Genomic DNA, 14,101 nt, shown 5'->3' with positions numbered 1-14,101 from the left:
GCCACTGCTGTAGTCTCTCTTCTTGATTATTTTCTTTCTCCTCCAACCACTGCTGTAGGCCCTCTTCTTGATTATTTTCTTTCTCCTCCAACCACTGCTGTAGTCCCTCTTCTTGTTTCTTTTCTCGTTCTTCTTGTTTTTTCTTTTTCCTCCAACAACTACTGTAATCCCTCTTCATGTTTCTTTTCTCGTTCTTCTTGTTTTTTTTCTTTTTCCTCCAACAACTACTGTAATCCCTCTTCTTGTTTCTTTTCTCGTTCTTCTTGTTTCTTTTTTTTCCTCCAACAACAGCTGTAATCCTTCTTCTTGTTTCTTTTCTCCTTCTCCTTCTTCTTGTTTCTGTTCTCGTTCTTCTTCTTTCTTTTGTTGTTCTTGTATTGCTGCCATCAAATCTGCTAAGCTGCAGTTTGATTTGTCACTTCTCGTTTCCATCTTTTTTTCTTCTTTTCTATCCCACTCCTGACACAAATTTGTTACGTCTTTGTTCGTTTGTTAATTTCTGGGATAAATTCTTCCGGGGAACTTCAGCAATACAAGTCCTTTCTTAAATAAAACTAGTCTATTCTTTGTCAATACAACTTTGCAATACACAGAATATACATCGTCACTTTAACTTAAACACACGCTATAATTCACAACGATTCACGCACTTTGCTTAGGGTCACTACCGCTCACTTGGCTCAATTACTTGTCTCTATATATATCTATCTGCAATTATTATCTCGCTTTACTTTCCAGGCTTATATATTAAGAAAGAGGGCGTCTAGAAAATACTGGGATATTCGTGAGTTCCCCCGATCCTTCTAGAAACTCATCACGTGCTATCAGATTTACGTGACTTCCGCTGTCGTAACAATATTTTTAGTTCTATACATACACGTACAAGTGTTTACAAAAGATAAAATAGTTATTTCGTCTCAATTCGCTTTATTGGGAAATTTCGTTGTCAAAGTATTTGGTGGCTGTGGCATAGTAAGTTTCGAGAACTTGACAATATAATATACATTGTTATGGAAGATAATATCGTCCTAAACTTGATATATCTCAATGATTCAAGCTTGATAGCTTATAGTATAACACTCAAATTTGCAGCTCGATTCATGCAGTGAGCTCAGCGCTGATAGCCCAATGTACAACTTGGTACTTTAAAATAAACACTGAAACATTCGTAGTCTCTTTAAATTATGAATTATTATTAGAGCAAGCTATACTAAGCTACATATTAACGCCATTTTAAATTTAACTGTCATAGATTAGTTTCTATAGGACTTATTTTATTTTTAGTGGAGAAGAAATATAACGTGTCATGTCTGAATGTTGGTTGTGGCACTATACTATCGTTTTTATTGTATTTTTGAGTTTTTTGTCGTGCTGTAAAGGTTACAAAACAGTCGTGTTGATTCATGGATTAAATGATAATGAGCATACGTTTGATTATCTGTCATCTTACATTAAAAAAGTGAGTGAAAAAGAAATTTAGGCCTAAGGTTAGGCTAATTGTAACTTGTAGTGGAGTTAGCCTCTCAGTTCACTGACCAAAGCTGCATCGTGGCCATGGCGAAATATTGTACAGATATGAATGAAATGTTTCTTTGAGTTTTTTTATTATTATTATTTATTTATCAGTGGTACCACTGTACACTATAAGTATAAGCCTTAAGTCAAAGGATTATGACAAAGAAGAGCTGTTTGTTTCAAAAAGAGTTCTTTTTGAAATTTAATAATGTCACAAAATTACAAATAACTAAGTAAAATTAAAAAGTAATATAGTTGCTAAAACTTGCAGTTGGACTTGGAGTAAAATTAAAAGTCTAAAACCTTTTAATGGTTTTAAGCAGATTAATCATATAGGGACTTATAGATTTAGAGACCAATGTGCACTTTCCAAATGTAGCATTGAAATTTTTAAATGAAAAACGTCGAAATGAAAATAATTTTTCCAAGTAAGCCTGTCAGTGTCAGCTTTAAAGTGGAACAATATGTCAATGAGCAATTCTTGTATGATTTACTGTAAAGAAAAACTGCCCATAAAGTAAAGCCAAAGGGGAAATATGACAACTTTGAAATTCAAAAGTTGATTAAAAACTAAAATATGAAAATAGCTGATATACTATGAAATCATGTAAAAAAATCAGTAGTAATAGTATACAAGTGAAATCAGGAGACTCATTGTATGTCATTGGGTTATGTTGCTGATCCATAGCTTCAGATAATAATAGTATGTTGACATCAACTATTCCTTCACACACCTTCACAGGAAAGAGAAATGAAAAAATTAAACTGATTTAATTTTTAGGAGAGAATTAGCCCCCCCCCCTCTCCTAAAACTCATAAGGCATTGGCCTTCATTACTACTGAATGTAACTCATTCTGTCAGTTAATCTCCTGGTTAGAAAAATAAAACTGCCCCAACTAGAGTTAGTAACCTCAATAGAACTTTACTAATTATGACCCCATTAATGTCATTAATGTTAAGTAGTGTCAAAAGTTAATATGTTTAAATAATTTCACACCAAAGGTTTATGAACTGATGATGATGAGTACTCATTTCATGGATATGTTTTGGAGTTGCTTCTAATAAATATATTTTACAATTGCATGAACAGTGTTTTGTGTTGTAGTAGAAACTTGTTTTTGCTTAAACTTATATGAACCTTATGTGTTTGATAATTGAAAAAAAAATGTTTGTGCTAGAGTTGCCTTCAGGAATTCTAGTTTTTACTTTTTGTGGTTATTTAAGTACTGACTTTGTTATTTCACAGAAACATCCTGGTACCAACACTACAAGCCTAGCATTACTAGATGGATGGGAAAGCTTTGCTCCTTTGTGGTTTCAGATTCACCATTATGGTCAGTGTTTTAAGAAAATTATGAAAGAGAACCCAGATGGTGTGAACTTGATTGGATATTCTCAAGGTATATATACATCTGATAGAATTTGGTGACACAAGCCGTGCACATGTGTTTACATATAACTACATCTTAAAAAGCAGAAACAAATTCATAGGCTAGTTTTAGTGCATATAAAGCTGGTACTTTGTATGGCTTTCACTGCCCATCTTTTATGCTATTATTTTTTTATCTTTATTTTCTTCATTGTATCTGTTGGTGACAAAATGGACAAGAAGTTTAACAAATGGACCTGAATATGTAGGGTATGGTAGATGTTTAAAATAGGCACTTTGATAATTCAAGTTTGAATTCTAGCAATTAAGAGGCCCAGAAATATGAGGTAGGGTTAATAATGCGTCTCTCATGCAAATCATCATATGTCAACCCTCCACCAATAAGAGTGCAATATACTCTCATGACACATGTTACTCCCTCTATTCAATTCTACCAAACTATCACTTCTTGTTTGGCAGTACTCGTGTTCAGACGTTTTTTCTTTTGGTGCTCTTGGTGTGAATTGGGATTTTAATAGTTTAATTTCTGAAGTGAGATTACTTCATTATTATTATTTTCTTTACATTAAAGAAATCTTTTAATTTAACTTAATTTCCCAGTCTAGTTTTTTTTCTTACAGTCACATATTTTACATAAAACATTTTTGTTTGACTTACATATTTCTGCAATGAATTCTAAGGCTCATGTTCCCACTTTGGGTGTTATACCTCTTGCATTGTTTTCACCTGCTGCAGTTGGGGGAGGCCTGGTGTTGCATTTCTCTGCCATTATCCATCATGAGATTGACCATTATATGGGTAAACCTTCTTCTCCTGAGCTTGCCCCACTAATCCTCCTGAACAAGCCAAACTGGGCCAATGAAGATTTGATAGCCTTTTTACACCACCAGATTTTGCTGTGTTTTTCCCTACCCCTCCTGCAGAATCAGCTAAGCCTAATACAGCCTTTTTCACAATTTCTCAGATATTTTAAGTTTTATCTAATTCCCCATTTTTCTATGATTCCTTATTACCTCAATGTTGGCTTATTTGTTGTCTCAGCCCCCTGTTTTACTCACATGGTTTCACTGTAATTGGATTTTTTAGGTCGTGATGCGATCTTGTCCTGAATATATTTTCCACTTATTTCTTTTCAGGATTTCTGTATATTTTATTTGACGATATGTTTTTATAATATATCTGAGACCTTGTAATCTTGTGTGTAATTTATGCGTCAACATCGACCCTCTCCTCTTTGGTTGCACGTTTTTCGCAGTTGGAGCCACGACACGCCCCTATTCCTTTCCCGTCCTGGTTCTTATTTACACATCTATGTCCCCCTCCTTTCAGGGGTTTCTCATTTTGTCATTTTATTCATTGTCAATGGGCATGTCACCAATGGTAATATAGTCAAGCTCCCACTGGACCTGTACCAACATTGTAATACTTGAAAATGGCTGACAAAGCCACTAGGGGGACATTCTGAGCTTTTGATTGGTTATTCACCTGTCATAGACAGAATTAAGTGTATATAAGGGAATGTTTCAGCAAATAGAAAATATATGAGGTTCTAATTTTATATTCTAGCTTGTTAATATTTGTAATTTGAGTTCCTAATTCGTATGAAACTATAGACCTAGTAATTTGACATCACAAACATCTAATTTGAACCAGTGTTGCATTCAGCATACTCCTTGACACACAAAAATCAAATATTTTGGTGTTTTTTTTATATTTACTTTTAAATTAAGAGATCAGATAAGGTATAATACTAAATTTTGAATTATAATCTAGAGTTTGATATCAAACTTATTGACATAAATTCATAAAATAGTGGTTCAATAAAGGTTTTGATTTGAATTAACAAATGTGATGACATGGCATTTGACCCATGGCCCATGAGGAAAGGGTTAAGAGGTTCTGCAAGAATTCTGTTCTTGTAATACATGTAAGGGCTAATGTTACAGGAAAGGTAAGGTCAGAAGATTGTCAGTAGTGTTGTCTAGAGCTGGGTGACATGATTGATTGATTGTCATGAAGCAGGCAAAATTATTCTTTCTGCTTATTGCTATTTCAAGTATTCCAACAGTAAATTAATTATAGTTATGACTAACTTGATTGCCATGAAAATACTCAACTAATTGAAACTATGGTTCTCAGTTACTAGTACTTTTTATTATTTGAACTATTTAAGTAATTGAAATATTGCAATTCTGTTCATTGTTAAGTGCAAAGATGCATGGTGGGGCTATCTGGGATCTGCCCAATTTTAGCTTTGTAACTTTTTTTTTTTAACTTCAAGACTGTTCAGTTTTACTTGTGTAAGGAAGCACATTATGCTAATATAATAATAAGTTGGCAAACAACTACTTATGTTCCTCTCAAAATAAATTTCTTTATTATGCTCATAAATCATTATTGGCCAACTTATTATTGCTCAGCTTTGTTGATTGGGGGAAGGGGGCTCATGATATGAGGGTCTCAGGTTAACTTTCCATTGCCACCAAACTTGCTTGCTCTGTCTTTGTTTTTTGTTTATTATTTGTATTTGGTCTTCATCAACTATTGACTAGACAGAAGATAACTGGCTGGTGGCACCTGACTTTTTTTAATTGTGTATACCTTTGTGTAATAACTAAATAATCAATTAGTAAATACCACTAATCACCCAATACTAGTAAAGTGTGGGGAAGAGATTTGAAATTTATCAATAGGATGAATTATAAGACTGAAGACTGTGTAATAAGAGAATGCTCAGTGGATGAAATGTTGAAGTCAACTGGAGAAAAGAAGTACTTTGGTCCATGAGCTACATTTGCTAGGATGAGAACTGTAAAAAGCAGTGATGACTATAAATTGTTATTAGATAATGGTGAGAGTGATATGAGCAATAGTGGGTGCAGAGGAAAAAGTAGGTTGGGAAGCTATTTGGTGGAGATGAAGGGATAATCAGTGCCATTGGTAGTTGAACCTATAGGAATTAGACGAGAGAGAAATAGTTTAGAACAAGTTAAAGATGATGTATAAAGAGTTAAAAGTTTTAAGAAGAGATTTAGGGATAGAATTATATGTTACTATAATATAAGCAGTATCAGGAATAAAATGGATGAATTCAGGGTTGTGGTTGGAATGGAGTATTTTTTAATATTATTGCAATAGCTGAAATATGGTTGTACTTAATAAACAATGTTCATGCAAATTATTTTGAAAATCCAGGTTTTAAGTTGTTTTAAAGGGTTTCAATAATGATAGGTTATTTAGAAGAGGTGGTGAAGTGGATCTCTATACACAGAATGAGTTACAGACTTTTGAAATGGAGGGTATCAACAGGAAAGTTGAATCTATATGGGTTTCATTTCGTGGATACAGGGGAAGGAGGTTAATAATAAGCAACTGTTATATACCATCAGACTAGATAGAGAAAATTAATGAGTAGCTATTGAATGAGATTATTGTTGCTTCTCATTTTAGATATTTTAATTTCAGGCATAATGATAACAGTTGGGAATATCTAGAGTTTAATGAGAGTGAGAGATTTCTGGAAGCAGCTGAAGGCTTTTTTTCACCAAATAATTATAGAACCAAATATGTTATATTGGTATTGTTAACATCTAATAAGGATATAGTTACTGGTGTTGAGGTTGGGAGAACACTTGAAGATGGTTGATAATCACTATGTAATTACATTTGATGATTTATTGCATGTCAACATCATAGATAATACAATTTTTATTACAAATATTCAGAAATTAGGATATCAAAAGAGATTAAAAAGAACATCTGGCTCGTAATCTTAGAATTAAGAATAATGATTTATTTATGTGTATCAATGGTAATCAGAATGTGAGAGTGGGAATTGGACCCGTTTGAAGAATTGTTTTTTTTGTTAATGACTGTGAGATAACTTAGTTTTAAATATTTTTCATCAGGGTGGATTTCTGACCTTGATAATGTTTGGAATAAGTGTTCTATATGGACATTAATCAGATGTTTATTAGAAAAACCATGTGAGTCTGAAAATAGATAAGGCTCCTGGGTTTTATAATCATCTTTACCTTAAAGTTTTAAAACAGGTTAAGCACCAAATTTCTGAGCTGCTTTTTTTCATTTTTGTTAGGTCATTGGACAGGTGACATATTGAAAATGGGATGTGGCTAATGTTCCAATATTTGAAGGGGGGAGACTAGCATTGTGTAGAGAATTTCAGGCCAGTTAGTCCTACTTTGGAGGTGGAGGTAGCTACAGAGTGCCTGAAAAAAAAAAAAAAGATATTTTGCTGGTCCATTTCTTGAACTTTAAAGTTTTGTCAGGTAACCAACATGACTTTATGAAAGGAAGGTCCTATATTACCAAATACAAAGGCATAATTCAAACAGAATAGAAGTTGAAATTGCCCCACTGGAATTTGTTTATTTTGGAAACAACACATACATAATATATATATAATGTGAAGTTTGTGCTATTTAATATTATTTTTGGATGGGTTTGAAAAGATAACAATCAAAGATGATGTGATTGAAGTATTCAAAATTATTAGTGGAATTGTTAAGATTATTATACTAGATTTTCTCCTGTTCAACTCTGAAGATGTTATTACAAGAGGTTATCATGATTTAAAATTTGGAAAGGTTAGATACATCTCTTTTTTTTCAAGAAGCTTTATTCCCCCTGTAGGGTAGTAAACTTGTGGAAACAATTACCTTTTACAGTGTTAGAGGTGCATCTTTAAATGAGTTTAAAAAGGGGGTTGAATCAAGGCTTAATTTAGTGATTAATTTTCTGTTTGTTGAGAGAGGTTGGAGAGACAAGACATTCTTGATGGCAAAAAACACCCCTTGATCTATATATATAAAAGTTAAATTGTATAAAATCATAAATAATATTCAACGTTAAACTGGTACACAATTAAAAACATTTTATTTAGGCCTATCTATTATATGTTTTTGTGTCTGCTAACTTCTCACACACTATTTGACTAATTGCTACCAAACTTGGCATGGTGATTCCTATGGTCCCCAGAAGTAACATGAAGAGGCAAAATTCCCATCGGGTTTCCTACAAAAACTGAATGATAATACACTACACTATTTTTCAACCAAACAGTTTTTAAACATTTTTTATCTCCTTTATTCTTTGTTGCTGTTGAAAACAAACAGCTCCCACATTAAAAATGTTTGTTTTCCAGGAGGCTTGGTGGGACGTGGCTTAATAATGTCTTTGGATAACCATAACATTCATAGTTTTATATCTTTGAGCTCTCCTCAGATGGGTCAATTTGGAGGTAAGATTATGTAACATTAGCTATGTTATTATCTGTAAGTAGGAAGTTAATTAGAAAATTACATCTTTTGTTATTTTTATATATTCAATAACTCTCAATTTCAACTTAGCAACTTGTTTTTTACCATCCACTATAGATGGGGTCTACATATTGCATCATATTGAGTAATTTTATGTCTTTTGCTTGCTTCAACATTCAATGTATGGTACTAAAGTAATCAATTGAATTAATTAAATCCCTCTTTTCTGTCTGTGTAAAGTACATAGGGGATTTTAGAAGTATTGCATGGAATTAATTGTAACATTGATATTTTTGTTTACATTATTTATAACTAATGTGTTATTAGGATCACTATAACCAACAAAATTTTGTACCCACAATTTGGTGAATAGTGTAAAAAATATGCTCAAAAAACCATTGTAGTTAATTTGGACACAACTGGTAATTATGGATGAAGAAAAATTTAATTTTCTAACTTAGGATATCATATTTAGCACATTAAGTTTACACAATCATTTCAAAATTCAGAATTTAAACAAAAAATAAATACTTCAAATACTGAAGTTTTTGTGCTAGAAAGAACATATATGCTTAAGAATATTAAGAAATATCAGTTGATTTCTTTACAAAATAAAACATTTAAATGTGTTTTAGGTTGTGCATTTACGAATAATTTTTTTTTCTAGATTCAGCCTTGTTTCACAAGTTTTTCCCCAAGTTGATCAAGGAATATGCATATAAGTACGCACGTTTATTTTATATTAATATCTTAACTACAATGTATAATATTATGCAATAGCTATAGTCATCAGACTTTTATAATTTAACAAATGATAAGCTAGAGATGTTAGTTTAACAAAGGCTAATCTCAAATTAGACATCTTAGCAATTCTCAAGCTTAGGTAATCAATTCAACAAATGCAGAGCTTGAAACAGTTTAACATATGCTGCATTTCATACACACACACACACACATGTAAATACAGATATTAAACGAGATAATTAAACAAATGATTAGCTTGAGATAGATTTGATTTGCCATAAACGTTTTATTAATGAACTATTACCTGGCTGCAAATTTGTATATTCTTTAAGATTCTTCTTCATTCATAAAGTTAAAATGCAACACTAAGATGGCAATAAAATAATCATCTCTATCATTTAACTAAGTGATTATAAGCAAAAGTCTTTCTCTCCTTCTCCAGCCATCATATTTACATTATAGTCCTATAGTTCATATTCCACATTATGAATTATCATAGTGACATTCCATCTAAACTTTTCATTTCACCACAGTTGAGATTTTGTTAAAATCAGCATATCAAACCAACTTTATATAGAATTATACACAGACTTTTCTCTACATTAAAATACTTTTATTTGCAAGCTTTCAGCCCTCTTACTGGAGCCTTCATCAGGCAACAGTGAACTGTGGAACGCTGCTTTAAAAATAGGTATCAAGACAACAGTTGTAACAACCGATATCAGTTTGTTGAAGGTGCCAGCATGCCTCACCTTCCACAGGCTATAAATCAGTTTGCTTACCATCAGGTTGACTGTCTGTTTCTCAATTCTCATCAGTTGGGGTCGATTTTACCTGTGTGTGGGGCAGTCCCTGATTTTCCTGTGCATTTATTTCATGTCCAATTTTCACACTTTTGTCTTACTCTTACTTCCCTTTTATGGTATTTATCTACTATCCATCTCCTTTTCAAGGTAATCTACAGATATCCTGAGGGTTTTTCGAGGGAGAGCCTCTCCCTAATTACCTCCACATTGGCATATTTTTCATCTTTAGCTCTCGCTTTACATACATGGTTTCTCTGTTGTTGAGATCTCCTGGGTAGAGATGTGGCCTTGTCTCAGATTTGTTTACTGCTTCTTTATTTCAGAGATTTATGTATGGCCCCTTTTCTTTGGTGGTATGTTTTGGTGATGTGCCTGAGACTTTGGTATCATGTGTGGAGTCAGTAGAGTCTTTGGTTGCACATTTATTGCAGTCGGAGCCAAGACAAGCCCCTATTCCTGTTTACTGTCCTAGTCCTTCTCATCTTTTACCTGTTTCTCCCTTCAGGGGTTCCTCATCTCGTCATTTTATTTGACATAAATGGTCATGTCGCCAACAGTACTGTTGACTACCTGGTGTGTTCCTATCCAGTGGGAGCTCACTTGTTCGAATTTGTTCCCCTTTGGCAATCTTTCACCACAGATCCGTTGGTTATTCAGGTTTTATCTGAGAGACTTTTTCTACAATTCCTTTCCCCTCCTCCTTTGTCTCAGTTACCCATTTCCTTCCCATTGCATCTGGATCCAATTACCAGTCAACGTCTGTCCGAGGTACAAGACTTTCTATCTCAACAGGCCATCAAACCTGTCCATCACCTTTCTCCAGGCTGTTTGTCATCCCCATGAAAACTGGAGACTGGTGGCCTGTGATAGATTTGTCCTGCCTCAATTATTTTCTGGTTCTACCCTACTTTACCATAGAGTCATTTCTCAGGTGGGCTTTTTCTCCAGGTTTGTAAATGACCGAGGTGGACGTTGCAAATGCTTATTTGCATATCCCAATATCTCATCAGTCGTGACACTATCTTCAGTTTGTTTACCATGGGGTGGTTTATCAGTTTTGCACACTGCCCTTTGGGCTTGCTTCAGCCCCATATGTTTTTTTTTCGAGTGGTCAAAGCATTTGCCCATCACTTACATGCTCAAGGGCTGTGCTTCCATCATTACATGAATGACTGGCTACTGTTAGCTTGTTCCAAGCAGAAGTCTTCCCATCACACTCATCGGCTGCTCCTGGAGGTGCTGGTTAATCAACTTAGAAAAGTCTGTCCTTTTGCCTATCCAATATCTTGTCTACTTTGGTGTTTTTTCAATGGGGCTTTCAGTTCTCCATGCCCTTACTGCTCCCTCTATTACAGCTCGCAAGGTTCTATCACTTTTTAAGATGTGGTCTTCCATGACAGCCCTTATCCCCTTAGGTTTTGCACATATATGGTCTCTTCAGTGGGCTCTTGGAATCAGTGGAATCTTGCATGGGATCTTTTTGAAGGCTACTATTTCTCTTTCTCCTTCCCTTGTTGGCAATCTACATTGGTGATTGGACAAGACTCAAATGTCAGTGGGTGTTCCGCTTCTTCCTCGTTGTCTGGATTTACACTTTCATTATTGCATCCCGTCAGGGCTGGGAGGTGTGGTTTGATCAACAGGAAGTTTCAGGACATTGATCTGCCACTGAGAGGTCTTATGATATAAACATCCTGGAGCTTCTGGCTGTATGTCATGCTTTGTTTCATTTTCTACATCTGGCCAAGAATGATCTGGTAATGATCCATTCTGACAATCCTACAGGGCCCGGCATGGCCAGGTGGTTAAGGCACTCGACTCGCAATCTGAGGGTTGCGGGTTCGAATCCCCGTCACACCAAACATGCTCGCCCTTTCAGCCATGGGGGCATTATAATGTGACGGTCAATCACACTATTCATTGGTAAAAGAGTAGCCCGAGAGTTGGCGATGGGTGGTGATGACTAGCTGCCTTCCCTCTAGTCTTACACTGTTAAATTAGGGATGGCTAGCGCAGATAGCCCTCATGTAGCTTTGCGCGAAATTCAAAAACAAACAAACAATCCTACAGTGGTTGCTTATCTCAGTCACCAAGGTGGCACCCATTGTCGATCCCTATGTTGTCATACTTTTGACCTTCTTTTGTAATATTCATATCATTCTGTGTCATGTTCCATGTGTTTTCAATCTTGTTGTGGATTGGCTTAACATTGAGACAAAATCTATCTGACAGAGTGGTTTCTTGATCCTCTTGTTTTTCAGTGGCTTTGCCTTTAGTAGGGTAATCCTCACCTCAATGCATTTGCCATGTTCCTCAACACCAAATTGCTTCTGTTTTGGCCTCTGGTTCCTCATCCTCTTGCCCTGGCTGTAGATGCTTTCAGTCAGGATTGGACCAACAAATACTTTATGTCTATCCTCCCATTCCCCTTCTTCACAGGGTGATTTCGATCATTCATGCCACTCAGTGTTAGGTCCTTCTGATTGGTCCTCACAGGCTGGCTCAACCATGGTTCCTGCAGCTATTCCAGCTCCAAACTACTGCTCCATTATTTCTTCCTCTTACTCCATCCCTTCTTCATCAACCTTGGTGACCAGTGTTTCATCCTGTCCTTCCCATTCTTCATGCCTGGTTTTTATCCTATCCTTGGTGAGAAGATCTGGTTTGTCCTGATGGGTAGCTTCTTTTCTAGCTAGTTCCATTCGCTCTTCTTTTAGGGAGGTGTATCAATGTAAGTGGAACGTTTTCCACTGTTGGTCTTTGGGTCAGGGGTCGAGATTTTTGATCAGGGGTCTTCTGTTTCCTTGATCTCATTTTATCAGGCTGCTTTGTCCCACACTCTTCATTTTTCCTAGTTTTGTAGAGTGTTTACCTCTCCTACTCTTTCCCTATTGATGTGTTCCTTCTGGATTCGTCATCCACCTTGGTGGGCTTTCCTTCACTGTCTCACCTTTCCTCCAATCAAACCACTGTCGTTGTTTCATCTCTCTCTTAAGACTTATTTCCTTCTCTTCTTAACTTGATGTTGGAGGTTAGATTTATTTGCCATCAACATTTCACATACTCTTTATCATTCCAAATATATTATTCTTTATCTGGATCATCTTTCCTCCCATAAACTTCAGCAGCTCAAGATGGTAACTCCTCCTTTTCGTCAATTTTACCCTTCCTTCCATTTCCCAGCTTTATTCTTGGTCTGATCCAGATAGACTACTGTGCCCTGTATGTGCTCTTTGCTTTTATATTGCCTGCATGGCTTCCTTTCATGGTATCCAATTCCACCTCTTTATTCCTTTATTTATATCTGTTCGTGATCTTTCTCCTTCCACCCTCACCAATTGAGTTCGGGTTTTAATTCAGTTGGCTTATTCTTCTTTATCATCTGTACTTTTTTTCGGGTGTCTTCTCATCAAATCAGACACCTTACCTATTCATTGAAATCTCATCTTTGTCATCCCTTGAGGAAATTCTTCAGTCAGGCATATGGACTACTTCTCATATGCTCATATATATACCACTTTAAAGTTCCAAAGTGTTTGGGTGGTGGACTGTGGAGGCATCCTCCTGAATGTGTTAATAAAATACAAATAATATATATATATATATATATACTAGCTGTACCCGGCCACACGTTACTGTGGCTCAGTCTGGTTAAATGGAAAAGAAAGAAGAGAGAAAGCGCACGTTTCTAATATTTTTAATTTCACAATGCTTGTGGGTATACAATATTTTTTGTTGTTCCATTGTCTGTGCAGACATAGAGATTGTCTGGTTTGCCGACTCTAGAACACGCAACATATAATTGTCCATGTGAGAAGCAATCCGTGTCTAGAACTAAACTGCACAATTCTAAAGATTGGCCCTGAGCTTTGTTGATGGTGATTGCAAATGCCAATCGAATTGGGAATTGCAATCTCTTAAATTGGCATATCCGTTGGAATCATAGGAATACGAGGAATGAGGACATCTTCACCTTTGAAAGGTCCTGTCAAGATTGTTGCTTCTACGACGCTGCTCATTAATTTTTTTGCTGCAAGCCGTTGCAAAGCTTTGGCTGGTTGATATTTCGCAACATGATAATTGGCACGCCGATTTTCAATTGCAGTACGTGCGGTGGCATCCCTGGCAGATCGAGTGAATTCAAAAATTCTGTTGGATAATTAACCGCTTCATCTGCTTCCACAACAGTCTCGACGGACTTGTATGTGACTGCCTCGCTTTGAATGTTAGACTGAATAATATTGTTAAGTTCGTAGACGTCTTTGTTCTTGGTCGCAAGACTAGCTCGTTCACTCAGCCAATCGTGATTCTTATAATTGGTTTGAATATTGGGAAATACTTTTTCAACCAATTCTTCTTTTGACTT

General features: G+C 35.5%; 1 protein-coding gene across 5 annotated transcripts in view; it reads left to right on the top strand.

Annotated features, from left to right (window-relative positions):
- Nucleotides 1-1,225: 1,225 nt before the first annotated feature.
- LOC106462515 (lysosomal thioesterase PPT2-like) overlaps nt 1,226-14,101 on the top strand; it is a 36,745-nt gene continuing 23,869 nt past the window's right edge. For 2 of the 5 annotated variants that reach the window (XM_022389802.1, XM_013922448.2), the window contains exons 1-4: nt 1,227-1,459; nt 2,763-2,916; nt 8,071-8,166; nt 8,853-8,907. In XM_022389802.1, coding sequence (XP_022245510.1) covers nt 1,307-1,459; nt 2,763-2,916; nt 8,071-8,166; nt 8,853-8,907 — 458 coding nt within the window. In that variant the 5' untranslated portion in view covers nt 1,227-1,306. Of the gene's footprint in view, nt 1,464-1,502; nt 1,568-2,762; nt 2,917-8,070; nt 8,167-8,852; nt 8,908-14,101 lie in introns of those variants that run through there. The other 3 variants (XM_022389800.1, XM_022389803.1, XM_022389804.1) reach the window with 3 other exon arrangements.

Source organism: Limulus polyphemus, unplaced genomic scaffold (genome assembly GCF_000517525.1).
Source record: "Limulus polyphemus unplaced genomic scaffold, Limulus_polyphemus-2.1.2 Scaffold1189, whole genome shotgun sequence".
Taxonomy (NCBI): Eukaryota; Metazoa; Arthropoda; class Merostomata; order Xiphosura; family Limulidae; genus Limulus; species Limulus polyphemus.
Note: the sequence above shows the minus strand (reverse complement) of the source record. Positions and strands in the feature narration are given on the sequence as shown.